The sequence below is a fragment of the Sus scrofa genome, chromosome 8 (genome assembly GCF_054392235.1).
Source record: "Sus scrofa isolate SSC_HxYL_T2T_F1_AM1 chromosome 8, Sscrofa_HxYL_maternal_Yorkshire_Landrace_v2.0, whole genome shotgun sequence".
In the NCBI taxonomy this organism is placed as follows: domain Eukaryota; kingdom Metazoa; phylum Chordata; class Mammalia; order Artiodactyla; family Suidae; genus Sus; species Sus scrofa.
In genome coordinates, this window is record NC_139390.1 from 29,378,344 (window position 1) to 29,405,923 (window position 27,580).

Here is a 27,580-nt window from a genome sequence, read left to right on the forward strand (position 1 = left end):
GTTGGATTTGTTAACCACTGTGCCAAGAAGGGCACTAACGTATTGGCCACTTCTTAGTTTGGCAGTGACTTGTTACATAGCGGTAGATAACAAATATACCCATCTAACTCAGATGCCAGGCAATTGGAGAATATCATTAAATGTCTACTGGCCTGTCATGAAGATAAGGTACAATTAACATGACAAAAGGAAAGAAGCAAAATTCTAGAGCTAGGGTGGCTAGGAACTAAGTGGCTCAACATGACACATACATTTACACACTGGCTATTAATGTGACCTTTGGCCTTTTCTTTTTTTTTTCCAATGTGCAACTCTTGGGCGTCAGAGTTGGAAACTCAGCTTAACCTTTGTAGCTATAAACTGACTACACTGCTTATCATCTTGCCTTGGGAGAGAGGAAAACTGATGAAACCAACATTTCTCACGTTGCTGAAACCTCCTGGCTGGCAGGAACTGAAGCCCGCTTTCTAGTCTCAACAGCTGAATTTTCTTTCTCTAAGCAAACCACCTTTGATTATATAAAGGTATTAGGAGCTGGGGAAACACTAGCCCTTTTGTTACCAGCAATCTGGAGCGTTTAGGAAGAAACGCTATGGGGGTGGGGGTAGTAACCCCTGGAAAGTTGGGCGGGCTTTGTGTTCGCTCCAACTCTGGGGCTTTCATCAAACCTCATTGAGAGGAATTACTAGTTTTCTGAAAGTTGGGCGAAAGGGACCCCGCTGGCCCCGAAAGCAGCGTCGCTAGCCCTCAGGGTTTACGACCCCTCCCCTCCGCAGCCCGGGGCATCCCAGAGGAGGGCGATCCCCTCGGGTCCCCACTTCCCGCCGCGAGCCGAGCGTGGGGGTGGGCGGGACGGGGGCGTGGCCGGCCGTGCTCCCTCCCCTCCCTTCGTCTCCCCCTCCCCGCCCCCGCTCTCCCCACCCACTTCCCTTTCTCGGCCCGGCAGCCCTGCGGGCGCGACCTCTCCAAGCGGTGACGAGCGGGGAGGAGCCCGTCGCCTCCGCCACCGCCGCCGCGGGGGGAGCCATGCCCCGGCCTCGCCGCGCCGTGAGCCCGCCCCCGGCTGCCCGCCGCCCCTCGGGCCGGCGGCGGGAGTGAGCGGGAGCGGCGGGCCACGAGCCGCCGCCCGGCCCGCGATGTCACCATTGTTCAGCTGGGTGGCCAAGGTAGGCGGCGTCGGGGCCGCGTCGGGCCGGCGCCCGTTACGGTAGCTGGCGGCCCGGGAGCTTTGGTTACCGTCGGGCCGTGGGGGTCCAGAGCCGCGGGCGCCGGCGCCGGGGGTGGGAATCTGACCGCGGCGGGGCCGCGGGACTGCCCGGAGATCGCGGCCAGAGCGGCCCCGGCGTTCACCTGGTGGTTCTCATTCATTAGCCTTTCTTCCCCGCGGGGCGAACGGGCCGGCGGCGTAACGCCCATTTCACAGGTGGGCAGAGTAAGGCCCCTGCAACCCCCCGCGCGCCGTGGGTTCTCCGCGGGCTGTTTCCCAGAGGCGGGACCTAGCGTGTCGGCGTCCTGGATACGGGTTTGTGCCCGGTTGTCTGGGACAGTGCACTGGGGATGCCGAGAGGCGGAACTGGGTGCGCTTAGAGTGTATCTGTCTTTTGTTTTTAACTCCCCGGTTTCCAAGGGCAGGTTTGGGAATGTGAATTTTAAATGTAAATTCTTTACTTTTTATTTCCTTAAAGTTTTATTTTCCCCAGAACCTTGGCGCCTTCAGAATCACTAAGCGTTACAAGTCCGGGTCACTTGCGCTCTTGCAAAAACGAAGGGATTGGACTGGATTTCTGAGTTCCCACCCGTTTGAGAAGGCAGTGATAGAGTAATACCCTCCTGCAGTACCAGGTGTTTGTGTGTTTTGAATGACGAAGCCTCTACAGGCGGGAGGGGTTAATAGGGTGCCTTTCTAGCGGGGGCTCCTCTTCTAGCTGCTTCGCAAGGGCTCGGTCTTGGGGCATGGCAGGTTGGTTGAGCAATTAGTTCATGTTGAGAGAACCCGTTAGCCCTTCTGTGATCCTTTACAAATAATACGTGGTGCTATCTCTAGTTATGCTGCAGTGCCTTTTTAGAGTGTTAAAGTACATTTTTATAAATACCTATTTATGAGTCAAATAAGGCTTTGCTTATCTTTTAAGTGCTAATAAAATGGAGACACAGAAACCAGATAACATGAGTTATTAGACAGGCACTGTATCCTATTCTCTCTTCCCATCTTCACCAGAATCTTCACTTCCTGAAACATAGCTAGTAGTAAAGTGAGTTTCAAACAAGTTTTGTTCTAAAGAAAAATTAATAATGCCCAGATTTTCTGGCTTGAAGTGATAACTAATTGTTTTTAATAAAGAATGTTAAAATTTAAAAATGTTGTGTAGTTTGAAAAGCGAGTCGGGGTATGTGGCCTGTTTGTATTTTACTTACTCATTCTAGGTTGAGGATTTGAGTTTACTTTTATATTGTTATACAGTTATACTGTAAGGTCAAAGGGAGAAAAAATAGATTCATTATGTTGTTTTACTCCGAAATCAAGAAGTAAATCTAAAAGTTACTGCTAGTGCTGTTTTATTTACTTTTCCAAAACATATTTAATAAGATGCTTTTCACTATAGGAGTGAGGTGAAATTTGTTTACATTGGCCTACAGAGGTGACAGACAGTGAAAACAACAGACCCAAGCCTTATTTCAAAATAGAAAATATCAAGGACTATTCCAAGGATTGTCAGCTTTTTCCAACTGTCAGTACTTTTGAAAATCTCATGTCAGTGAACATTATGTTGATAACTTGATCTAGATTCTGAATCATCTTATTTCAAAACTGTTTAAGCTGCAGAACAACCAGAAACTATGAAATGCATTTGAAGCAAAATTATCAGTCTTTGGTGTAATTTTTAAAAATGTGGTTTTTTTAGGAGTTTCTGTCGTGGCACAGTGGTTAACGAATCCGAGTAGGAACCATGGGGTTGCAGGTTCGATCCCTGGCCTTGCTCAGTGGGTTAAGGATCCGGCGTTGCCATGAGCTGTGGTGTAGGTCACAGACGCGGCTCAGATCCTGCGTTGCTGTGGCTCTGGCATAGGCCGGTGGCTACAGCTCTGATTGGACCCCTAGCCCGGGAACCTCCACATGCCTCGGGAGCGGCCCAAGAAATGGCAAAAAGACAAAAAAAAAAAAAAAAAAGTAGTTTTTAAAAATACTTCATTTCTTCTAGGCATTGTGCTATTGTAAATTACATCCTGTAATTGATTTTTGTAGACAATGTTATTCTGTGAGAGCTTTTAAAATATGAAGTTGCTCTTTGAAAATTCATTTCTTGGGGTTATAGATTATGAGTGGCTTGCTATGGAACCTCTTTGGTGTTCACTTAAAAGACAAGTCATTAGCACACTTTGCATTATACACTAGGAAATGTTTTAAAAGTAGAAACAAGAGGCACAGATGATACAATGTGGATACTTCCAAAGCGCATTTATATTATAGAATGACTCTTCAAGAACACACGGATGCATATGAGCACACAGATCATACAGATACTTGCACATCTAAGTCCTGCTTTGACCTGCAGCCCAACACCTCTTAAGAAGGGGAGTGTGTGTCACTTGGTGTAGGTGGTTACCTGAACATGAATTTGTTTTTCTTGGGTGATGCATTGATGGTGTTTATATTGAATGTATAGAGTAAGTAACTTCAAGGTGTGAGAAAAAAGCCAAAACAGGGAAGAATTTTATTTCAAAGAGATTATCTGTTGAAAGAAAAATTAAAATACACTTTTTAAAGTTAGGCATGCCCTGCAACATTGAGGCAGGTGTATATTATATTGAAAATGGGTCCAGGTTTTATAGAGCTGTGGTTTCTTTTGTTTTTTTTTGTTGTTGTTGTTGTCTTTTTGCCATTTCTAGGGCCACTCCTGCGGCATATGGAGGTTCCCAGGCTAGGGGTCTAATCAGAGCTGTAGCCACCAGCCTACGCCAGAGCCATAGCAACTCGGGATCCAAGCCGAGTCTGTGACCCACACCACAGCTCACGGCAACGCCGGATCTTTTAACCCACTGAGCAAGGGCAGGGATCGAATCCGCAACCTCATGTTTCCTAGTGGGATTCGCCAACCACGGAGCCACGATGGGAACTCCCTGAGCTGTGGTTTCTTGATCAGTCATCACTGGGGACACTGGAGTTTTTAACCTAGGTTACAGTGTGTAAATAAAAACAAATTTCTCAAGCTTTGTGATTTTTTTTTTTTATGCTAAACCTGCAGATGTTCCCAACAGCCTGGCAGTTTTGAGTATTTCTGTTGATTGTTTCTGTGCCTCCATATACTTGTTGGTGAAGGCTAACAGCAACAGAACTGCCAGGTAACTTTCTCAATTTACTGGGATCTGCACCTGCCTGAAAATGATGGCTAAGATTATTGCTAGTGTCTCTAATTGGTGGATATTAAATATATGTGTCAGTTTATCAGATGAAATGGAAAATCAGACTTAAATGTAGCTATATTTGCTGTGTCCTTAGAGCCAAGTGCAGTTTCATATAGCTCATGCCTTGTGCCAAGCTGTTTTCCTGTGCTTGATTATGTATGTGTTTAGTGGGTATTTTGTAGGTGCCTTCTGTGTACCAGGTACTGTTCATGCCCTGGAGGACTTCATTTTGCACAAAAGGTTTATCTGTTAAAAAGCGTGTACTCTAAAGCATTGTAAGGCAAATGTTTAAAAATTCATTAGGGGAGGAATCCTTTTGTAAACTTGTACTCCAGCACTAATTAATATTTTATGTAAAATCAGGTTTTTCCTTTTTTGGCCTAGCTTAAACCATGGGTTTATAGCGTTATTCGCACAACAGGTTATTTAACAGATGTGTGCAACACAGACATAGTTGCTGAGCGCCTCCTGTGGTCCAGATACTATTTGAGGAGCTGAGTGGTGAACAGGGAGACCAGGTCCTTGTTTTCATGGAGCTCAAATTCTTGGCAGTAGAGACAGTAAAGGAAGCAAACAGGGAGTTCGTTCCCATAGTGGCTCAGCGGTAACGAACCTGACTGGTAACCATGAGGTTGCGGGTTCAATCCCTGGCCTCTCTCAGTGGGTTAAGGATCCGATGTTGCTGTGGCTGTGGTGTAGGCCGGCAGCTATGGCTCTGATTCGACCCTTAGCCTGGGAAATTCCATATGCCGCAAGTGCAGCCCTAAAAAGACCAAAAAAAAAAAAAAAAAAAAAAAAAAAAAAGAAGGAAAGGGCGCAAACAGATAAACAAAACAAGATAATTGCAGATGGTGGTGAGTGTGAGGAAGGGAGGTTAGTGAGGCAGTTGGTTAGGGAGTGACTGGGGGCTTGGCTGGCAAGGAGGTGGCATTTCACTTGAGTGGTAAGAGGATGTCCTGGAAAGAGAGAACAGCAGGGAACAAGGCCTGGCAGGGGGCCTGTGGAGCAGTGGGAAGAAGGCAGGCGAAGCAGTGACCTGGGCCCCAAGTTGGGGAGGGGTGTCTGGGCCAGGCTAGGGCCACCGAGGGCATCAGGTGGGCTTTGCTTGTGGTGCTGTGGGCGTGAGACCCAGGAGGCAGAGGGGACCCCTTAGGAGGCTCCTGTGGTTCAGGCAGGAGGTAGCAGTGCTGCCTGTTCTTTATATGCTGAAGTGATTGAGATGGTGTCTGAGATTGCTGCAAATGCCCGAGTCACGGATTGCTTCTTCTGTGTTGAATACAAGCACGGTTTGTTCTTTGCTCAGCTGCTTCTAACCACAGCTTTCAGGCACAGTTGCGTCCTGGCGTTGGGCTTATTTACTTTCCTCTGAGGTTTCCTGCAGACTGGATCAACCCACCTTGGGTGCCTCTGACCAGTTGGCCTCGCTCTCCTGTTTGCTAGCGCACAGCAGCCTTCCTGTAAAGTGTGACTTTGACTATAGCTAGTATGTAGGCGGTAGTTCTGCCGTCTTGCCTGGAGTCAGTCTGATGTTGGTTTGTCGCTGAGGTGGCATCCTCACTTGCGATGGAAAATTTTAATGTATTAACTTTTTTTTTTTTGCCTGTAGACTTACTATGGCTCTTTTTTTTTTTTTTTTTTTTTTTTTTTTTCAGTAGTCACACTTGTGGCACATAGCTGTTCCTGGGCCAGAGATTGAATCTGCATCCTTTAACCCAAGCCCCCGAGGTTGGAATTGAACCTGCGCCTCTGCAGTGACCCAAGCTGCTGCAGTTGGTTTCTTAACCCACTGTGCCACAATGGGAATTTTGATTTCTATTACTTTTAATTAGTGCATGTTTGAGTTTAATGAAGAGGAAAGAACTTGTCATAGATAAACCACTCGTTGAATTAAAAAAAATGTGCTAAGCCAAGCTGGTGTAGCCCCGACCAGGACTTCAGCAGCGCTCCTGTGGGGCATTTTTGTCCAGTAGTGGCAGCAGCCTGTCTCTGGGCTTCAGGAGCTCTAGCTGCTCAGAGTGACAATAATTTGGGAACAGGTTGATTTTATTAATTGAGAAGGGAGAAGAGCAGGGGTAGAAACCCCACCTAATCCACAAAGGGACACTGAGCCTAGAGCAGATCTCATAATGAGAAAAAAGCAAATTATAGTTTGTTCCCCTAAACAAATAACCTAATCCGATTTTAGCCTAAATGTGCCTCTGCTCTGCTCTTCCATTTTTGACCAAAACCTCATCTTCACCCCTTCCCTGAAGCATCTCTGACCACTCATTCATTCATTCTTTGCATGAAGATACTAAAGTGAGCAGAAAATAACCACGAGGAATTTCTCCTGCCCTGAAGGAACTCCTCTGGCCGGGGAGGGTGGACATCAACCATCTGGCCTATGCCACGGGAGAGCAGGGAGGGGCTCCAGCCCCCTCCTGTGGTTGGCTGGGGAGGGGCAGGGTGTGCCAGGCTGTTGGCATGGCACACGCAGAGGCCTGCAGGCCTTTTGGAGCAACCTCAGTGACTGGCTGTTGGTCAGGCTGTCAGGAAACCTTCAGTAGCGGGTAGCAGAGGGTGAGCTGGATAGATGAGCAGGGGCCAGGATGTGTGCAGCACACAGGCCCCTTCAGAGGAGCTGACATTTTTTTCTTGGGGCAGTGGAGACTCCTTAGAGTCTAAAGCTGATCTCTCCCCAAGCTCTTGTGGCTTCATGGTCCATTCTGTGTATCTTGTGGTGCAGTTATTTTGAGTATTTTGTCTCAGCCTGTAAACTCCATGAGAAGAGGTGGTATCATTTATACCAGTACCTACAAGTCACTTGGGCATCTTTTTGTTTGTTCTTGTTTTTTGTTTTTATTTATTTTTCAATTACTCAATGAGTTTTATTACATTTTGGGGCATCTTTTAAAGATATAGTTCTGCTTTAGGAGGCCTGGGATGGAAGGCAAGATTCTGCATTTCCAACACTCTCCCAGGTTGCTGATGCTGCCGGTCTGGGGACTACATTTTGAGTAGCACGGTTCTCGGTTTAGATATTTTCTGTTATACCTCCTTTTAGACGTAGGAGTTGCACATATTTTTTGGAACAAATGCCATGATTTCAGAATAGTTACTTGTATCTGGGAGGATAATAGTGGAAATAGTGTCCTATGAAATAAAACTTAAAAAGAAAATCAACTTTAATAAAATTGGGTGTCTGGAGGGAGAATAGAAGTGAAAGGAAAAATTTGCATTGTATATTCTTGGACCTTTTGACAAATTTGAACATTTTTACATGTTAACTATTCAGTTTATCAGATTTAAAAAATACTTTGATGGCGTTTCCTCTTTTTCAGTGCATTTCACTTTGCCCCAGATACCATTAGGATATTATAATAGATTTGGCATCAATTTATTATTGAAAAATAGACTCAAATTACCCCCTCCTTTCATTTTCCTGTTTTATTTTTTATGGCCTCACCCACGGTATATGGGAATTTCCAGGCCAGGGATTAAATCTGAGCTGCAGCTGCGACATTGCCGGATCCTTTAACCCACTGCATCAGGGTGGGATTGAACCCCGGCCTACGCAGTGACCTGAGCAGCTGTTCTTGGATTCTGAACCCTCTGTGCCACTGCAGGAACTCCCCCTTTTCTTTTTTTAAAAAAGACTGTATTTTTTTTCAGCAATTTTAGGTTTATGGCAAAATTGAGCAGAAGGTACAGAGATTTCCCATACACTCTTGGTTCCCACCCAGGCACAGCCTCCCCTGTCATCCATATCCCCAAACAGTGTGGTACATTTGTCACAATTGATGAACCTGCTCTGACACGTCATCACCCAAAGTCCGTAGTTTACACTATGGCTCATGTGTTGGATAAATGTATAATGGCATGTATCTGAAATATCACATGGAACAGTTTCACTGCCCTTAAAATTCTTTGTTCTCTACCTGTTCATCCCTTTCTCCTTCTAACCCCTGATCATTAGTTTTGCCCTTTCCAGGATGTCATATAGTTGGAATCATAAAGTATGTATCCTTTTCAGATTGGCTTCCTTCACTTATAATGTGCATATAAGTCTCTCCAGTGTCTTCCCAAGGCTTGATCGAGCATTTCTTTTTTTTTTTTTTTTTTTTTTGTCTTTTTAGGGCCACCCCCTCAGGCATATGGAGGTTCCCAGGCTAGGGGTCAAATCAGAGCTACAGATGCCGGCCTGCGGCCACAGCAACACCAGATCCAAGCCACATCTGCGACCTACACCACAGCTCATAGCAACGCCAGATCCTTAACCCACTGAGCGAGGCCAGGGATCGAACCTGTGTCCTCATGGGCACTTGTCAGATTTGTTTCCGCTGAGCCATGATGGGAACTCCTGAGCAGGCATTTCTTTTTAGCACTGAATAAATTCCATTGTCTGAACGTACCACAGTTTATCCAGTCATCTACAGAAGGACATCTCATTTGCTTCCAAGTTTTGGCAGTTAGGAATAAAGCTGCTGTGAACCTCTTGGTATAGGTTTTTATGTGAAAACATACATTTTCAACTCCTTTGGGTAAGCATCGGGAGAGTGATTGTGGCATCATATGGTAAGAGTATGTTTAGTTTTTTAAGAAGCTGCCAAACTGTTTTCCAAAGTGGCTATGCCATTGTGCATTCCTACTGGCAATGGATGGGAGTTCCTGTTACTCCATATCCTTGTCAGCATTTGGTGTTGTCAGTGTTCCAGACTGTGGCCATTCGAGTAAGTGTGTAATGGTATCTCATTCTTGCTTCAATTTGCATTTCCCTAATGATGTATGATGTGGAGCCCTCCCTTTCTTTTGATAACTTTTAAGGAGTAGAAATAATAAATCACTTCATAATATACATTGGTATTCAGGAACATTTATAAGTTACAGGGGAGTTCCTTTGGAGCGCGGTGGGTTAAGGATTCGGCATTGTCACTGCTGTGGCTTGAGTTCCATCCCTAGCCTGGGAACTTCCACATGCCATGGGTATGGCCAAAAAAGAAAGAGAAAAACAAAACATTATTTGGTTATATTTGTGAATCTAGACTTAAGTATATTTCATTTTTCCATTATTTCTGTTACCTCTGAATTTGCTATTGGAAGAGTGATGAACCAGCTGTCTACACTATTTTATTAGATTTATAAGAAAGATGTGGCGGGAGTTCCTGTGTGGCTCAGTGGGTTAAGGAGCTGGTGTTGTCACCGCAGTGGCTTCGGTTGCTGCTGGAGTATGGATTAAACCCCTGGCCTGAGAACTTCCACATGCTGCAGCTATGGCCAAAAAAAAAAAAAAAAAAAAGGATGTGATGAAAAAGAGTTTCCTTAGGGCCTTTTGGTACTTCTGCCAATTATTTTTATATCTGTCATGTGTTAGAATCAATGGTATTAGATTACCAGGCCTTGTTCACTTTTGTTGAGCAGGGCTAAGTTGACTTTGCTGAGCCTTTCTCATCTATAAAATGAATAATGTGTTCTGTAGTTATTTTTTTATAGGTCCTTTTTTAAAGTTGAATAATGTCAGAGTTTGTACAAGAAATTATGAAGGGTGTTTGCAGACATAAACTATTTAAAACGCAGCTGAGTTTACAGTTTAAGTCTGTGGTTTCTGCACATGCCTGGTGGCAGGTCCTGTGGATCCAGAGAAGAGAAGGACACAGGCTCAGCTTTGAGCAGCTTTTACAGTTTAGCAGGGAGAGGGACCCTGTAACGATAATTTAATTTCATGGGATAATATAGACATATGCACAGGGAGTCAGCCGGGGAGCCCAGGGAGATGTTGAGGAAAGAATAGGTAGGAAATAATGGTAGTTTTCCAGCATGTTTCAGAATTATTCAGGGTCGCTTTCTAACTCTCTTTGCCTTGTTTTTGAGACCAGTGATTTTTTTACCTTAGGGAAGGCATGTCACGTTAAGTAAATTACCTAGATACAGGGAGATTTAGAATTAGAGCTACTCTTTCAGCCCAGCTCACCCTAGGGCATGGACACACCTATAGGTAATTGTGGCGTGGTGGTCATTCTGGTGTAACCAGAATGTAATTCCACTTTCTCTTTTCTACGAGAGGAAACTGAGACCCAGGGCCATGAGGTGACTTCATTTGAATAAGGTCCCATAGCTAGTTGTGGCAGAACTTCAACCTAAGGTCCCGGACCCCTGGGTTTTGCACACCTTGTTAGTGTTACCCTGCTCACTTGCTTGCAGTTTCTCTCTCAATTATTTTACTAAAATCAAAAGTATGCAGTCTATCAATATGCTGTATTTCAGAAGACTTTTTTAGCCACCTGAGTGTATGCCTGTGCATTTCAGAGTAGGTCAAGGTGCCTGCAAGGACCTGGGCAGGAGGGAAAATTCTATTAGCGTTAACGCAGCCGTGGAAAGGAAGAGGTGATTACAGTTTTGAGCAGTTAATGCGTGCCAGCCATCGTTGAGGAGCAGTCGGCGTCCAGATAATCCTGGAAATAGTGGTATTATTTCCTTCTTCCCTTTTTGGGAAAGGCCTATAAAGAAACAAGTTCAGAGAAATTAGGCAACTTGCATAGCTATTAAGATAAGACTAAAGCTTGAATTGTCAGGTTCTAAATTCATGTTTCATCTGTTGTACCTGTGCTGTTTCTGCAATGAGGGGATTACCAGCACACGTTCAGAATATGAAACAGGGTGGTAAGAACTTAGAAAAATATCCTTTCCCACTGAAACACTGAACTTTTTTCTCCCGTTGATGAGAGCAATAAAATGTTCAACTTAGCTGCTTTTAAAAATAGGTGTATAAGATCGAAGCTGTTCAAGAAGTGGCGCTAATATTTTTTGAATGCCTGAATTCCATGTTCTTGGTGAGAGAGGGACGAAAGTAGGAAATGAAAGGAAAATCACCCATAGAAAGATTGAAGATGGGTCACGATTGGGGGAGAGTTAGGGCAATTAAGTGAGAAACCGAAAGAAGTCAGTTTTGAGGTGGCTGTAAGCCTGAGTTTTCAGTGTTCATGTGGACTTGTGTGTTGAGCTTTGGAGCGTTATCACTTATGAGCTGATATTCTTTGCAAAGCACCATGGAACGTCTCTGGAGAGCGCTCTTTATGTGAGAATCCATTCCAGAATATCCTGCCATAGTGGCTACCTCCTCCATCAGGCGACAGGACACCAGGCAGGAAGTTAAAGGCGTGGGTTGGAGGCTCAGGTTGGCCCTGTGTGGCTGTGTTGCCTTGGCTGGATGCCATGGGAATGGTGACCACTGTCCTGCCACCCGCTAGGTGGTCCTGTGTGGGCATCACGTGAGATGCTGTGAGTGAATGCAGACTGTCGGGCACTCTTTTAGGGGGAGCTTGTCTAGATGATGGGGTGGATGTAGCCATCTATTTCTTTCAAATTTCTTGACTTACCCTTCAACGTGTACCTCCCTGGGCCTCAACCTTTGGTCTCATAGGACATCATGTTGAATGAGCACAGTGATAGTTTTCAGCTTAGAATGGCTGTTACTGCAGGTCAGGATGGTCCTCGTAGATGGTCCACCTCTGATAAGGAAGCGAGGGCTCCTGGAGGCCTTGGCCTGGGCCAGTTCCCCTCTCCATCTTTCCCAGTGGAGGTGTAACCTTGGGCACGTCAGTTGTCTCTAAGCATGAGCGTGTTCATCCTCAAAATTAGGATCAGAACTATCTTCTAGGCTGCTGAGAATTTATTCACGTTACGTACTTAGAACATGTCTGGCTCAGATGGAGCCCTTAATGAGAGTGAGCCATCATCATCTTCATTGCATGTAGGGGTGGAGATGACCGTCACAGTTGCTTATTAGTTTTCTTCCCTCTTTTGAAAGATGAAAGCGTCTGGTGCTCCAGAAGTGAGCTGGTCTCCCCCAAATCACAGCCAAGATTAAAACGGAGTGTTTGGACTCAGTCCAGAGATCTTTGCATCACTCAGTAATCACCATGATATTTAGATTTTTTTTCAGTTGTTTTATCACATTTTGCATGAATTAAGCATAAGCCCTGGTTCAGTAAGTAAGACAGAACAAGAGCAAAATGCTTTCATCAGGCCTAAGTCATTAGATCCAGTAAGGGCATAATGGGGCAGAGAGAATCACTCAGGCCTCTGCCCGCAGCCGCCTGTGTGACCTTGCGAAGGGTCACAGCTCTGTCTTGATCTCCCTTCCCTGACCCGGGGGAGCAGCTGGGCAGCTTTTTTCTGAAGTCCTTTTCATCTTTCAACATGCCCTAAAGAATTTCTTCACTACCAGGGCTGTTCAAGTCCAGGAAATATGATGCCAACCAAAGATGTAGATTCTCCAATTTTGGAAAACTTTATAAATAGGAAGTTTATTTGTTTAGCAGAGTTCATGATGGTAGGCCCTGCTGAAGGCAGAGAATCAGCCCAATGGTATTTTGCCGGAAGTTCTTTTCACAGGGTGGACCCAAAGGAAATCAGTCATCAGGTGAAAATAAATACTAAGATCTTTGAGGCAATAAATATTTGCTTAGGGACCTTTACACATGTCTATTGTGATGGTCTCTGTTTTGGCAGGCTTTTTGTTTTCTTACACAGGTAAGTTTCCAAATTTAAAATATTAGCACTTTCCTTGTAAAATGTGACTTCAGAAATACAAACCAAAAACCTGCTTGTGAGTAATGCGTTTTGTGGCCTCTCTTGTGTGTTGATTATTACTAAATTAATTGTATAATGAGCATGACATATTGCTAGTGCTCTTGCTGTGGTCACCCTCTTAGAGTTCCAAAAATAGCCACGTTACTCAGTTTCTAGATGGATGGAAGGGATTTTCTTCCCACATTTGAAAGGAAAGGTGAAGAAAACACATGAAGGTTTCTGTGTTGTAGCTAGGTTAATTTGTGTCGTATTTTAGATTCCACATATAAGTGATGATCTTGTGGAATTTGTCTTTCTGTCTCTGACTTCACTTACAGAAACAGACTCTTGGACCTAGAGAACACACGTTTGGTTGCCGGGGGCGGGGGAGGGAGTGGGATGGACAGGGGGTTTGGGGTTAGTAGATGACAGCTATTACATTTAGAATGGATAGACAACAGGGTCGTCCTGTACAGCGCAGGCAACTATATCCAGTCTTTTGGGACAGAACATGATGGAAGATGGTGTGAGTAAACGAATGTGTGTGTGTGTGTGTATATATATGTGTGTATATATATATGTGTGTGTGTGTGTGTGTGTATATATATATATATGGATGACTGGGTCACTATGCTGTATAGCAGAAAGTGGCACAACAATGTAAATCCACTATTATAATTCAGAAAATATGCAGGTAACACATGGGAATTGAGAGCACCCTGGAGTTTCAGTCAGTGCAGTACCACCCAGTGTTAGGAGTAGCCGAAAGGCTTGATTTTTATCAGTTCGGTAGTGCTTAAACTAGTTGAGATTGTAATCTGTGGATTTTTTCCCCCAAGGAAAGAGCTCAAAGTGCTAGACCACCAGAGCATATGCTTCTGGGTTAACTATTCTGCAGTTACCACGCTGCTTAGGGGAGTCCTATGGTATTTTCAGACATTCTTCACCAAGAAATCCAACCTCTCCTTCAAGTTCAGTGTCAGTCACCACACATGATCATACAATCTTCTCTGTGCCAGACACTTGGGACACAGACGTCAGGGTGTGAGACACATTGTCTGCCCTTGGGAGAGGAAGGTGGGCATGTGCAGTGGTGCTTTCACAGGAGCCCTGCAGTCCAGCGGGCTGGAAGTTGCTGAGCCTCCGAGTAGCCTTCTGGTACACGGAGGTAATGATTTTCCAAAAGCAGTAAACCCCCTTGACTTTAATTAACAGGCAGAGACAGAACCGATAGTACATTGTTAACTTAAACGTCGTCCTTCTCAAAAGGAGCCAGAGATGTGGTTTGGACGTAGGTGTTAGGAAAAGCCTGTAGTGTCCTGGAGCACCTCTCTCTGCAAATTTTTGGGGCCCTGTAGATGGAACAATTCTTTTCTTCAACCCTGATTAAATAAGCAGAGTCCATGGAGCCCAGCTGCCTCCTCTCCGAGTCTGCTCTCTCAAGCCCTTCGGGCAGAGCCCAGGCTGGGCGCCAGAGCCCTTCACTTCATGCGCATATCATTAGCACTTAAACTGGACAGTTGCAACGCAGTAGGCTTGTGGGTCTAAGAGAAATCCCCCAAGCCACTGGACACGTGGGGGCTGCTGCCCTCGCTCTTGTTTAATTTGGTGGGCTTGGAGATTTTATTCTAATAAGGACATTTCAAGCTGGTCTTTATTTCATGCTATTAAAAGCAAGTCACAGGGACCTGGGATGGTCTAGAAAAACAGCCCTGAAGGGGGAGGTCCGGCTCTGTCCAGCCCGGCCTGTGACCGGATGCCTGTCAGTTTCCAGCCCTCTGAGGCTTCGTTTCCTGAGAAAATGAATAGGTCGAATAAGTGGTTCCAGAGTCCCTCCGGGGGAGCAGGAACGTTCGAGTGGCAGAGGCAGCAGGAGTGGAGGCGTGGCGGTGGGCATGGGAATATGCAGAACCAGGAAGTGTGTGAGCGGAGCTGCGGGAACCTCCCTCCCCACCCAAGTTGATGGCTTAGGGATCCACAGGGAAGAGGTGGCTGGAGCCTCAGCGTGGGGGTCTCTGCGCATCAGGCCAGGCAGTTGGTGTCTGGTAGAGACTGGAGAGGAGCCCTAGGAAGTGTGAGTGGTAGGCTGATGCCATCTAAGCTGAGGCCTCCAGTGGAGAGTGGAGTGGGTGGGCATCTAGACTGGGAGAAGCCAGAGGCAGGGCTGGGGCTGAGGGGCTTGCCATGGTCTGAGTTAAAAACACAGGCCTAGCCCAGTGCTTGAGGTTTTGGGCGCCTAGTGAGAGAGACTGTACCCTGATGGCTTATTGAAAAATGGAGAGAGAAGAGTAGAGGGCACTTTCTGGGTTTTTAAACTAGTTGCCAGGAAAGCACTTGGGAAACAAAGAAATGAGAGAGGCTGGTTTTAGGGCAAAGGGAATGAGCTTGATTTGAATGTTTTAAGGTCAAGGTGCTCAAAGTCTGAGTGATTCTTAGAGAGGTGATTAGACATTTGAGTCAAGTTTAGGAAAGAATTCAGAGCTAAGGTGTATACTAAATTATTTCGTTGACCTCGAAGGAGTGAGTGAGATCCCGAGAGAGAGTAGAGAGGAAAGCAGAACGCTGTGAAGGGTGTTCCCCGAGATGTCTGTGAAATGGAGATGTGTTTACTAGTACAGCCTGAAGGAGGGAATTGTTTCTTTTCAGGGCCATACCTGCAGCATATGGAGGTTCCCAGGCTAGGGGTCGAATTGGAGCTGCAGCTGCCGGTCTACACCACAGCCACAGCAATGTGGGATCTGAGCCGCAGCTGTGATCTACACCGCAGCTCACAGCAACGCCGGATACTTAACCCAATGAGCAAGGCCAGGGATCGAACCCACCTCCTCATGGAGACTACATCGGGTCCTTAACCCACTTCGCCACAGCAGGAACTCCAGAAGGGAATTACTTTAACAAAATTCCCTTATCACTTTCCTCCCTTTAGACTTAATCTTTATTTTATTTTTTTCTCATATCCTTGTAAACCAAGGTGAAGTCCTGGAAACATTTGAAAATGTCTTTCAGAAGCTGTTGTTTTTGCTTGGCAGGTGGAATGCTTGTTTCTTAGTTGTAGAATCAGCTGAGGGGGGTCCAAGTTGAGTGTCTTTGGGGCCCCAGAGGCTTCTCGGTACACATTAGCCATCCTCTTGGCATGGGAGAAACAACAAAGCCTTGAACACTTTCCTAGCAGCAGCTCCCCACCAGCGCAGCCCAGCCTTTATCTCTCATCAGCCTTGTTTTCGGTGTTGGTTCTCTAGGAATGTTCCTGATTGTAAAATGTCTGGTCTTGTGAGATGATGTCACTAGAGGAGCCCGGGGGTGGGTGGGGGTGGGGAGGAGCTGCTGGGTGTCTGCCTTTCAGGGGTGCTCCGTGTCCCCAGGACGACCTGCCTGTCTGCATAGCTCAATCGAAAGGCAGTTTTGTGTGCTGGCGGAACTTTTTCTCACTTGGGTCTTCCCTTCTTTCTCCTTGGAGAGAGAGTGAGCGCTAGTTCTCTTCCCCAGGACATTTGACAAGGCAGTGGCCTGTTTGCTGTCTTTTCGCCCCAGTCTTTGGGGACTTTGCAGGCACCGCTTGACTCTTATTGCCTCTTCTTTTAAAGTCTTCTTAAAGCAGAAGTGAAACTTGCTGGGTGGCCTGGTGAGCAGGAAGGACAGTGGGGCCACGACCCTTTAGTAAGGATGACACCCTCCTACTGCCCTGGGCTCTTCATTCCTTTTTCATTCTTTTGGTTTCCAGGCTGTTCTGTTGGCTTATCCTGGGTTTACAGTCAACTGAAATCCTTAAATCTTTTTCACATGCACTTTTGGCATGCTGGGTCTGCCCTGGTTGAGAGTTTTTTTCAACTTACCCCTAATACTATGTCTTCTTTGTATCTATTACCATGTTCCTGATGTTGGGATTTTTGGTGGGTTGGTTTTTTTTTTTTTTTTTTTGTATGTTCATTCTATGAGCCAGTTTATTTGTGTAGTAGAGTAGAATTTTGGAACTGGAAGTGGTTTTAAGTTCATTCCCTTCATGAGACCACAGTCTTGGGGAAACTGGCAGTGGAGTGGTGGCAGTGGAGTGGTGGCAGTGGAATGGTAGCTGGATGCTTGGACAAGATCAGGTTTTCCTCCTGCACACTGGCCGTGTAGGCGGGTCACAGAGGAGAAATATTAGCTGAGGGCTGGTCCCTGGTTATGAATTGATACTTGGACAACTTCATTCTATGTGCAACTTGATACTGTTTCATTTTTGTCTCATGTACTTTTTTTGGACGGATTTCCTTCACCTCTAAATTCAGAAAGAAAGTATTTGCTACCTAATCCTGCTTTTGAGATATTTTGGGCTGGGATACAGTCTGAGTTTTTTAAACCATTATCCAAGTTATCTAATATTTATAACTTGTGAGAAAGTTAAGGCCAGCAAATAGTATTTTTATTGTTATATATAAAGTATAAAATCTGTTAGGTGGAAAATAGATTAGACTAGTTCTAACTAATGTCCTTTACTGGCCAAGGTTCTGATGTGCCTGTTGATCAAGGTTAAAGAAAGGGGATGGCCACTTGGTGAGCGTAATTTATTTTAAGAAAAGGACTGAGAGAAAAGACTTGTTTCTACCCCTCATCTGAATGAAGTTCAGGATTCTTAAACATGTTTGATAGGTTTTATTCAAGAATGCAATTAATACTGTAAAAGCTAGTGTGGTACAGTGTTTAAAAGCTGTAAATAATTGATATTTGTAAGACATACTAGAATCTGTTCTGGCTATTAGGTCTGGCAATTATGCATTAATAAATTTAAATTCCCAGCATGCTTCTGAACACTACCATGGATCTCACAGATGCTGGTGACAGTTCTGTGACTCTGCTGCCAGGTATGTTTGTACAGGTTGCATACTGCCCAAAGGCACCCAGCCAGCAGAGAAAGCAGGGCCTAAGATCCAGCCCGCACTTGGCTTACCAGAATCTGCCACCTGTAGGTTTTTGTCTTGGAGGTGGGAGAGGACAGGGGTTTTTGGCTTTCAGTTATTTGAACCAAGGCACCGTATATGCAAAGGGTAGCTCTATGCTGTAAATTGTTGTGTTAAAAAATTAATATTGAGGTTTTCAAGGTGATTCTATACTGTGTCCACAAATATAATAATTTGAATTAGATTGATTTTTCTTTAAGTCCTAGGAGGTAGCAAGAATATTATCTGAGGAGTTCCGGTCGTGGCTCAGTGGTTAACAAATCTGACTAGGAACCATGAGGTTGCAGGTTCCATCCCTGGCCTTGCTCAGTGGGTTAAGAATCCGGCATTGCTGTGAGCTGTGGTGTAGGTTGCAGATATGGCTCGGATCCTGCGTTGCTGTGGCTCTGGCGTAGGCCAGCAGCCACAGCTCCGATTTGACCCCTAGCCTGGGAACCTCCATATGCCTCTGGAGCAGCTGTAGAAAAGGCAAAAAGACAAAAAAAAAAAAAAAAAAGAAAAGAATATTATCTAAGAAGGTTAATGGTTAATCTAAACTCATTTGAACTGTCAGCTTCATAAAATAGACCATTTCTATCACAATTTTTATTTATGCCTCAAAACATTTATCTTAAGTAATTACCTATATATTTAAAAGAGCAGTCTTTTGAATATCGTTTAGACTGCCATCTAAAGTTTTTAGTTTCTTTAGATAGAGAAGTTTATTTTTCAGATCGTGTTTCATGACTTGAATTTTGTATGTTAAGTAGTAAAGCATTTGGGGGAATTTAGAAATTATGCTATTTCACTTCTACATTGAAGATAATTTATCATATATATATTATATATCATATATTTATATGTATCATATATTTGGCTACACCTGCAGCATGTGGAAGTTCCTGGGCCAGGGATTGAACCCTTGCCACAGCAGAGACAACGTCATATCCTTAACCATTAGGCCACCAGGAAACTCCTGTCATATATTTAAAATGATTTTTTTTCCCACATAATTTTGTCCCTGGAAGGCTTTACCTCGTAAAATTAGACAGTGACCTCTAAAATTTCTTAAAAGTTTAAGAAAAATGTATTCTTAAAAAAAAATAACCTTTTTTATAGACTACAAAAGCAATGTATGTAAAATATATGTAGAAAAATAATATATATATTTTTTTAGTTCTTTTTTTTAATTTTTAAATTTTATTTAATTTTTTCTTTTGTCTTTTTGCTAATTCTTGGGCCGTTCCCACTGCATATGGAGGTTCCCAGGCTAGGGGTCGAATCGGAGTTGTAGCCACCGGCCTACGCCAGAGCCACAGCAACACGGGATCCGAGCCTCGTCTGCAACCTACACCACAGCTCACAGCAACGCCGGATCGTCAACCCACTGAGCAAGGGCAGGGACCGAACCCGCAACCTCATGGTTCCTAGTCGGATTCATTAACCCCTGCGCCACGACGGGAACTCCAGAAAAATAATATGTTGATAAGCAAAAATAGCAAACCACTGTATTTCTGCTACCTAGAGACCAACACTGACAGTCCCTTCCAGGTGTCTTTAGAGATAAGCATTGTTTAAAATTGCATCTCTTGGAGTTCATATCGTGGCTCAGCGGTTAGTGAACCTGACTAGCATCCATGAGGACGTAGGTTTGATCCCTGGCCTCACTCAGTGGGTTAAAGATCTGGTGTGGCCATGAGCTGTGGTGTAGGTGCAGATGTGGCTCGGATCCTGCATTGCTGTGGCTCTGGCGTAGGCTGGTGGCTACAGTTCTGGTTGGACCCCTGGCCTGGGAACCTCCATATGCTTTGGGTATAGCCCTAAAAAGACAAAAAGACCAAAAAAAAAAAAAGAAAAAATCGCATCTCTTTTGATAAGTAGAGGAAGTAACAGCTCTTCACACACATTTAAAGAAATCTGTCAGAATGTTGGCAGAGTGCTGAAGTGGGCCGGGTGGGTGGTGGCTGCGGCACATGCTACTTGCTCAGTTTCCATGTTTCCTCTGGGACCAAAATGGCCTTGAAAAGAGACAACTCGTGTGACTAAAGAGTGAATTGTAATTTGTATTCAGATTTCTAATTTTTAAAAATCTCTGTGGCCGTTTCTGCCCTCTAATCGTCAACTTTCACATCTAGTCACTTGGCAGGGTCCTTGCCTGTTTTACTGTCCGAATTTTCCTCTGCCTCGTCTGCTTCTCCCCACTTGTGTTGCTACTGCCCTGACTGGAGGGTATCCTTTCTTCCTGCTTAGATGCTCCTTTGTCCTTATGTGGCTTCATTTATGTAGTTGAGTGGGGGGGACAGGGCCAGGCACTGGGGGACAGGGCCCTTCCCTCTGGGACTGAGCCTCTCGTCGGGGTGAGGGCTGGTCATGAAGCCACTTCCACTCCAGCATCCTCTGCCTGTCGCCCTCCTCCTGCTAATGTGGCTGTCACGCCCATTCTCTCCACGGCAGCCCCGTGATCCAGGGCAGCTGTACTGTCCCAGTCTTGGCCGTGTGCTGGGCCCAGAGAGCCTCCCCCTCGCTGGCCTCTCCTGACCAGCCTCTGCTCCTCGACGGCTCAGCCCAGGGCTCCTCTCCTGGGACCTCCCTGCCCTGTCCTGTCTTCCCTTTCGGCCGCGTTCATCTACAGCCCCCGTGCTCGGGGCTGATCCACAAGAGTCTGTGTTTCTGTAACATGGAAGTAATGGGGTTTCCCCCCAAGGGCTGGTGTGGATTCATTGAGAGAATCTCTGAGACGTGAGTGTCCAGCACGTCGGCGGCCTCTGCGAGTGGGGCCTTGGTGCCTGAGATAAGGTGTTAACTTAAACTGCTCGAGCCAGTGAAGGTCTCAGAAGTTCAGCTTTGCCCCCGACAGTGTGCATCTGATTATCTAAAAAGTTAGTGTCACAAATGAAAATCGTCATTTTATTGTTTGTTTCTTTCATTTTAACCTATACAGTCATCCTGCGGGACTTTGGTATATTTTCAAGTAAATATATAAATTGGGGTTAATTAGATTACATTATCTCTTTTACACTTTAGGATGGAGAAACAGAAAACTGTTCATTTGCCGCTCACATTAAAGTAAGTGTGCTTATAGGAAACACTGACACAGGCCTGCAGGGTCCAGAGAACCCAATCAGACAGCCCCCCGCCACCAGCCCAGAGTGTGAGTGCTGTAACTGTATTACTGCAGGGGGCTGGGGCCCGTGGGAATGGAATGGAGATACTTGAAGTGAGTCTGTGAGAATCAGCAGATTATTCTTACTGGAGAACAAGACGGAGAGTCAGATGGATGGAAGGACGTTCTGGAGTACACGCTCCCTTGCTTGCCTGCGGTTGTCAAATAGGAGCTGCAACCAAATGATAGTTTCTTGAAATGAAGATGCAAAAATGTTTATTTTGTCATGTTTTTCTACTCTCCCATGGGAAGGGATAACATAAAGTTAACAGATGAGAGTTATTTTCATCTGTTTGTATATTTGACTAAATTGGCATAATCAGGGACTAGCTAGGCAATTCATCATGTCAGACTTAAGCTGAGTATTTGTAACATTTGGAAAGGGTTGTGCTGTTTTTATACTGATGAAGAATTTACATTATATAGAAACTAATTCCATAACTGTAGTCGACATTTGAATTCTAACCCACTTAGACTTTGCTTCCCTTTTTGACTGCATCATGAGGATAAACTGATGGGTGTGGCATCTGGTCCAGCTTTCCCTTTTGTAGCTATCTTCATGTTTATGTCGTTATAGTGAGATGGCTTTATCATTCCTAGATGCCGTATATACTGGCACTGTGGTCCCTAGAGAAATGATCGGTGGTGGTGGTGATCTTTGAGTTCATTGTGGCTAGTTCCCCCCCTTCCTTTAGACCAAGGATCCTTAACCTGGGATCTGAGGATGGAAGTCGAGGGAGAGGAGGTCCATGAATTTGGACCTTTATTTTTATTACCTGCAACTGCAGCTTAACATGTTCTCCCATTATGAATGTACTCATCAGACTCCCCAGTAGCATTAACAACGCCTGTGACAGTACCTTCAATAAAAGCAGTTGTTTTCATGTTGCATTATAGTTACTACACATTTCTCAAAAATACTGGGTATGCTCATCATTACTTTGAATTACAGTGGTTGTGTGATTGCCACTAGACTTTGTTAAGTATGGTAGTAAGCACATAATGCTGCGTCATCATTATTGGGATAATTCCCTTTTGGTGTAATTCTGTTGTATTGCCTTGTGTTCTGTTTTATGGCATTTAAAAATCTTATTCTGAGTTCCCTTCATGGCTTGGTGGTTAATGAACCCGACTAGGATCCATGAGGATGTGGGTTCGATCCCTGGCTTGGATTATTGGGTTAAGGATCTAGTGTTGCCGTGAGCTGTGGTGTAGGTCACAGACGATGCTCGGATCCTGAGTTGCTGTGGCTGTGGCATAGGCCAGCAGCTGTAGCTCTGATTCGACCCATAGCCTGGGAACCTCCATATGCCGTGGGTGCAGCCCTAAAAAACCAGAACAAACAAACAAAATCTTATACTGAGAAGGGCCCATAAGGATCTATCAGAGGGCATATGTGGCTCCAGAAAGTTTAGGAGCCTCTGCTTTGTTCCTCATGGTGCCCTTGAGAGAGCATGCCAGCGTTTGCTTGAGGAGGACTGGTAGGGATGTGGGGTATGTGATAAAAAGCGGAGATACAGCCTTTCATTGAATCCTAGTCAGCCTTGCTTATTGCCCTAACCTAGGGCAGCACACAGCTTACCATGGCCTCAGTAGCTCCTTTGGTCATTGTGATATATGCTCCCCACAAAATGAAAATGTTAAAAGTCCCTTCTTTGTGGCCTTTGAAAAAATAGGCTAAGTGATTCCCATCCAAAAATGGTTAAAATAAAAATAGCTTAGGCGCTTAAAGGGGCAGCCTTCAGCTGTTTAGGAAAATCTTATAATCCGAAAGGATTTAGCCTCAGCATTTCTGGTTTGCTGTTTTTACAGCATTTGTTCCTTCTGCAAATATTTTTTTTTGCCGCATACAATGCACAGGCATTGTGTTGAAGAGACTACAGATTTGTCATGGTTTCTCTTCTAAGGTCTGCTTGGGATATTTCTTATCACTTAAAAAACTCAAAATCACTAAATTTTCATTTTTGGGTACAGACAGTCATATATTGAGCCGACTTACTGAATACTTGCTCTGTGCCAGGCACTGTCCTAGGCACTTTGGGCTGTGTCAGTCATCACTGTAGACAGTAATTCTGCTCTTAGAACTTGACATTCAAGCATTTATGTGCTTTAAGCCCTGAAGTTTGTAGGGCTGTTTTGAGTGTGCCACCGAAACTGCTTGCCACTCACAGACTTGTGTAGTTTTGTAAGGTAGTGGCCTTACTACACAGGCCTATTCCTGTTGGCTTCGTGACACCTCAGGGCTCACAAGGAAGGAAAAGAGAATGTCTGCTTCCCCAGTTCTATTTTATTTTTATTTTTATTTTTATTTATTTTTTTGCTCTTTAGGGCCACACCTGAGGCACATGAGGTTCCCAGGCTAGGGGTCGAAGAGGATCTACAGCTGCCGGCGTACATCACAGCCACAGTGGATCCAAGCTGAGTCTGCAGCCGACACCACAGCTCATGGCAACGTCGGATCCTTAACCCACTGAACAAGGCCAGGGATGGAACCCAAAACCTCATGGTTCCTAGTTGGATTTCTTTCCACTGCGCCACAACGGGTACTCCCCCAGCTCTATTTTAATCAGAGTTTTTCTACTCATATTTCGGATCATTGGGTAGTTAGGGGTGGAGTAAGGGCGGGGGAGAGTTGTGTTGCCTTCAGGATGTTTGGAAATGTGGTCACATTTTAAAACTGTGATTGGCATCATCTGTGGCTGGCTGATGTGGAATAGGTTTTTGTCATTTATTACGAGTTCTGTACTGGAAGGCAGTTGGAATAATTGCAAGCTCATTGCCTTTAGGTGATGTTACTTTAATAGAGAGTTGACCTTTTCTTACTTGCCAAATGTGAAGGTCACAATTAGCATTTATTGGGAGATAAGAATACGTGCTAGGCTCCGTACTAACTTTCACCTTGTTTAATTTTATCCTCAAAACAGCCTTCAAGGTAGCCAGTAAGATGCTATTTTGATAGAAGAGGGTGTTGCAGTTCTAAGAAGCTGCGTGTCTTGCTCAGACTTATGCCTGAAGTGGCCGAGTTTGGAGCTTATTGCGCCATTCCTGCTACAGAATTCCCTGTACCAACTGTCCGTGTAGAACTGCTGACTTTTTCTTTTTTGGCCTCGCCCACGGCATGTGGAAGTTCCCTGGCCAGGAAGTGAACCCTTGCCACAGCGGCAACCCAGGCCACTAAGGGCATATCCTTAACCCAGTGCACCACAAGAGAACTCCAGGGCTGACTTTTTCTTAGTAGTCATGACCAACAGGAAGAGTTTATCTTTTTCTGCTCTCAGATGCCCACTCCCCCTCCTCTCCTGAATGGAATATTTCTGGGTTCACCTCATCTCTCCTACTCCCCTGCCCAGTAAGCACACAGACACCTTACTTGCTCTAAATGCAGCTAGGGGGCCGCCAGGCAGTGTGTGCAGAGTTTGGGATGCTCATTGCATATTTGGCAGAACGGCTTTTGATTGAGCGGAGCTCCTGTCAGTCAGCATGCAATGAACTGGAGTTGGCTCCTGAATGGGTTAAAATTTTTATTTACTTTTATTTTTTATATTTCCATTGTGTACAGTGTTTGCAGTGAATGAAACTGAATGCTGTGATGGGGAAGGAATGAGATGGTTCTGTAACGGGTTGACAGTATTATGCCTGCGACGATAAATGCAGAACACCGTGACCCCCCCCCCCTTTTAAGTAAAGGAAATTACCCTTTAGTGTATACAAGGAGCCACAGGTAAGAAAAAACTACTAACTGTGGTATTTTTCTGGGCTTGCAATTATGGGCAACTTCATATGTTTCTGTACTTTTTTTTTTTTTATCTTATGTAGGGCCACACCCACGGCATATGGAGGTTCCCAGGCTAGGGCTCGAATCGGAGCTGAAGCCGGCGGCCTACGCCAGAGCCACAGCAACGCCAGATCCGAGCCGCGTCTGCAACCTACACCACAGCTCACGGCAACGCCAGATCGTTAACCCACTGAGCAAGGGCAGGGACCGAACCCGCAACCTCATGGTTCCTAGTCGGATTTGTTAACCACTGAGCCACAATGGGAACTCCCATCTGGGATCCAATTCTACATGCTCTGATATGAGGAGAAATCTTTTTTTTTGGGGGGGGGGTTTCTTTCTTTTTCTTTTTTTTCCCTTTTTTTTTTTTTTGCTTTTTAGGGCCACAGCCATGGCATATGGACGTTCCCAAGCTCGGGGGCAAATCAGAGCTACAGCTGCCAGCCTACACCAGAGCCACAGCAACGCGGGATCTGAGCCGTTTCTGCAACCTACACCACCACCCATGGCAACGCTGGATCCTTAACCCACTGAGCAAGGCCAGGGATCAAACCTGAAACCTCATGGTTCCTAGTCGGATTCGTTTCCGCTGCGCCATGACCGGAACTCCTGTTTCTGTATTTTTCTTTTACCTGGGTGTATAATAAGCTTATTATTGGAAATAAAAAAATACTCAAGAACACATTTGGATGTTGTGTTGTGAAAAGTGGTAAAATAGTACTTACTGCTGCTTGCTTCTCGAGGTTGGCCCTTCACACCAAGGCAAGATGCTGCAGGCTGGCTTGTTCCTTGCTGGGGCCCTCGGCCCTGGAAGGGAGTCGGAATCGGGGCAGAGTGTTCCTCTTCTCTGTCCCTTCTGCAGCAGCAGCCTGTCTGCCACGTCTTAGTCATAAAACCACCGACCTTTCTGTCCAGCCCAGAGACCGTGGCCCAGTTGGCCCAGAGGCCCCTCGGCTGGAGCTGCCTGGGAGTGGAGGCCCCAGGGACACGGGGAGCAGAGTGTACATACAAGGGAGGCGTCCCAGAGGGAGAAGCACACACATTACCCTCCTCTTAACACATGGGATGGAGAGAGGGAGGGCGAGAGTTCGAGAGCAAAGCCTGCATTTTCCAGCAGCTGCCTTGATTCGGCTGGCTTGATTCCCTTCAGTGTGTCTAGTACACAGAGGGAGCCTGTAAGGTGCTCTCTGCAGCTGGTTCTCCACCAGCTTGGGGTGTTGCCTGTTGTACAGAAATACAGCTCCAGTTTGAGTAACAGGACTAGACTGTGTGCTTAGGTAGGAAGCAGCCCCTCCCTGCCATTGTCTGGCGTGCATGATGCTGTTCCCAGCCTTGCCCTGAGTTGCCTGGGTTCTGAGACACAAGTGCAGCCTCTGTGGGGATGGCTGCTTCTTGTGGCTATAGCTCAGAGCCCTGTGTTGGCACAGGGTGGCCTCCTTTGCCCACTCAATTCCTTTGGGGATAGAAAGCTTTAATCTTTTGCCTAAGAAATAAGTTCTGCCCTTGGAGATCTCGCTGAAACCCAGAAAATTCCTTTGCTGTGTTTTTCATTGTGGCGGGTTCTGCCTATAGGTAAGTGAGCAAGGCTTGTGGATCCCAGAGAGGGCTGTGAATCCCATGGAGCAAGGCCACTCAATGTGACATCGGCCCCAGTCACCGAGGATGGGCACCAGCGCCAGTGCTGACGTGGGGCCCGGAGCAGGGAGGAAGGTGACCTTTCAAGAGAAGCAACATCATAAGAGTGGCACGTTAGACCCATGTGTGAGGTGTGGTGTAGTTGCTTTGCAGATTTCCCATGTTTTTTGGTCCTGCTTTTTTTTTTTTTTTTCTTTATTGAAGTATAGTTGATTTATAATAAGGTGTTACTTTTAGGCGTACAGCACAGTCATTCAGTTATACGTATATATCCATCCCTTTTCAGGATATTTTCCCTTGTAGTTTTTTATAGAACATTGAGTATAGTTTCCTATGCTATAGAGTAGGTCACCTTATTTTATATACAGTGGTGTGTATATATTAACCTCCTGATTTCTCCTCCTCCGACCCTGCTCTTGTTTCTTAGTCCTTTTGTGTTATTACACGTGGTTACGGTGCTTTTCTCATTTTACACAGCAGAAAGCGTCAGGGGACTAATACGTAAACAAGTCATTCAAACGTGATTTTTGCTTTGGTTCTTTCTCAACAATTTGATGTGATCTAACATTTTATGTATTTACTTTTTTATAGGGAAAAGTTGAGCCAGGTTTGGTAGCTGGTTTATTCTGAGAAGGGCAGAGTTTGGTGAATTTTTTTTTATTTTAATTAAAGTATAGTTGATTTACAATGTTTCTTCACTGTCTGGAGTTTGATGAATATTTAAATCATCCTATTTGCTCTTAATAATGTATTCGAAATGTATTCTCTACTGAGTTTGTATTTCTCTATCTTTCTAACCTTCTTAGCACTTATACTCCTGTAGTACCTTGCATTCCACTTTGTTTAGTCATTTGCATACTTGTTTATTTTCTTTGTCTACATTGTAAGTTTCCTGAAGAAGAAGACTTATGTGTCTCTGTCTTCGTATTCCCCATAAAATCTGGCATAAGGTTTTGTATGTATTGGGAGTGTGAACAAGATTCTTAGTTGCAAGTGACAGACAGTATAAAATGGCATTATCAAAAAATTGATGGATGGAGTTCCCGTCGTGGCACAGTGGTTAACGAATCCGACTAGGAACCATGAGGTTGCGGGTTCGGTCCCTGCCCTTGCTCAGTGGGTTAACGATCTGGCGTTGCC

The 27,580-nt window shown here is 45.1% G+C and overlaps 1 protein-coding gene across 13 annotated transcripts in view; it reads left to right on the forward strand.

Moving 5' to 3' along the window:
- TBC1D1 (TBC1 domain family member 1) overlaps positions 1 to 27,580 on the forward strand; it is a 219,571-nt gene that overhangs the window by 77,151 nt on the left and 114,840 nt on the right. For 5 of the 13 annotated variants that reach the window (XR_014811898.1, XM_084970781.1, XM_084970782.1 and 2 more), the window contains exon 1: positions 959 to 1,166. Coding sequence is in view for 6 of the 7 variants with exons in the window: in XM_084970781.1 (XP_084826907.1) it covers positions 1,137 to 1,166 (30 nt within the window). In the remaining variant the exon portion in view is untranslated. 13 annotated transcript variants of the gene reach the window in all.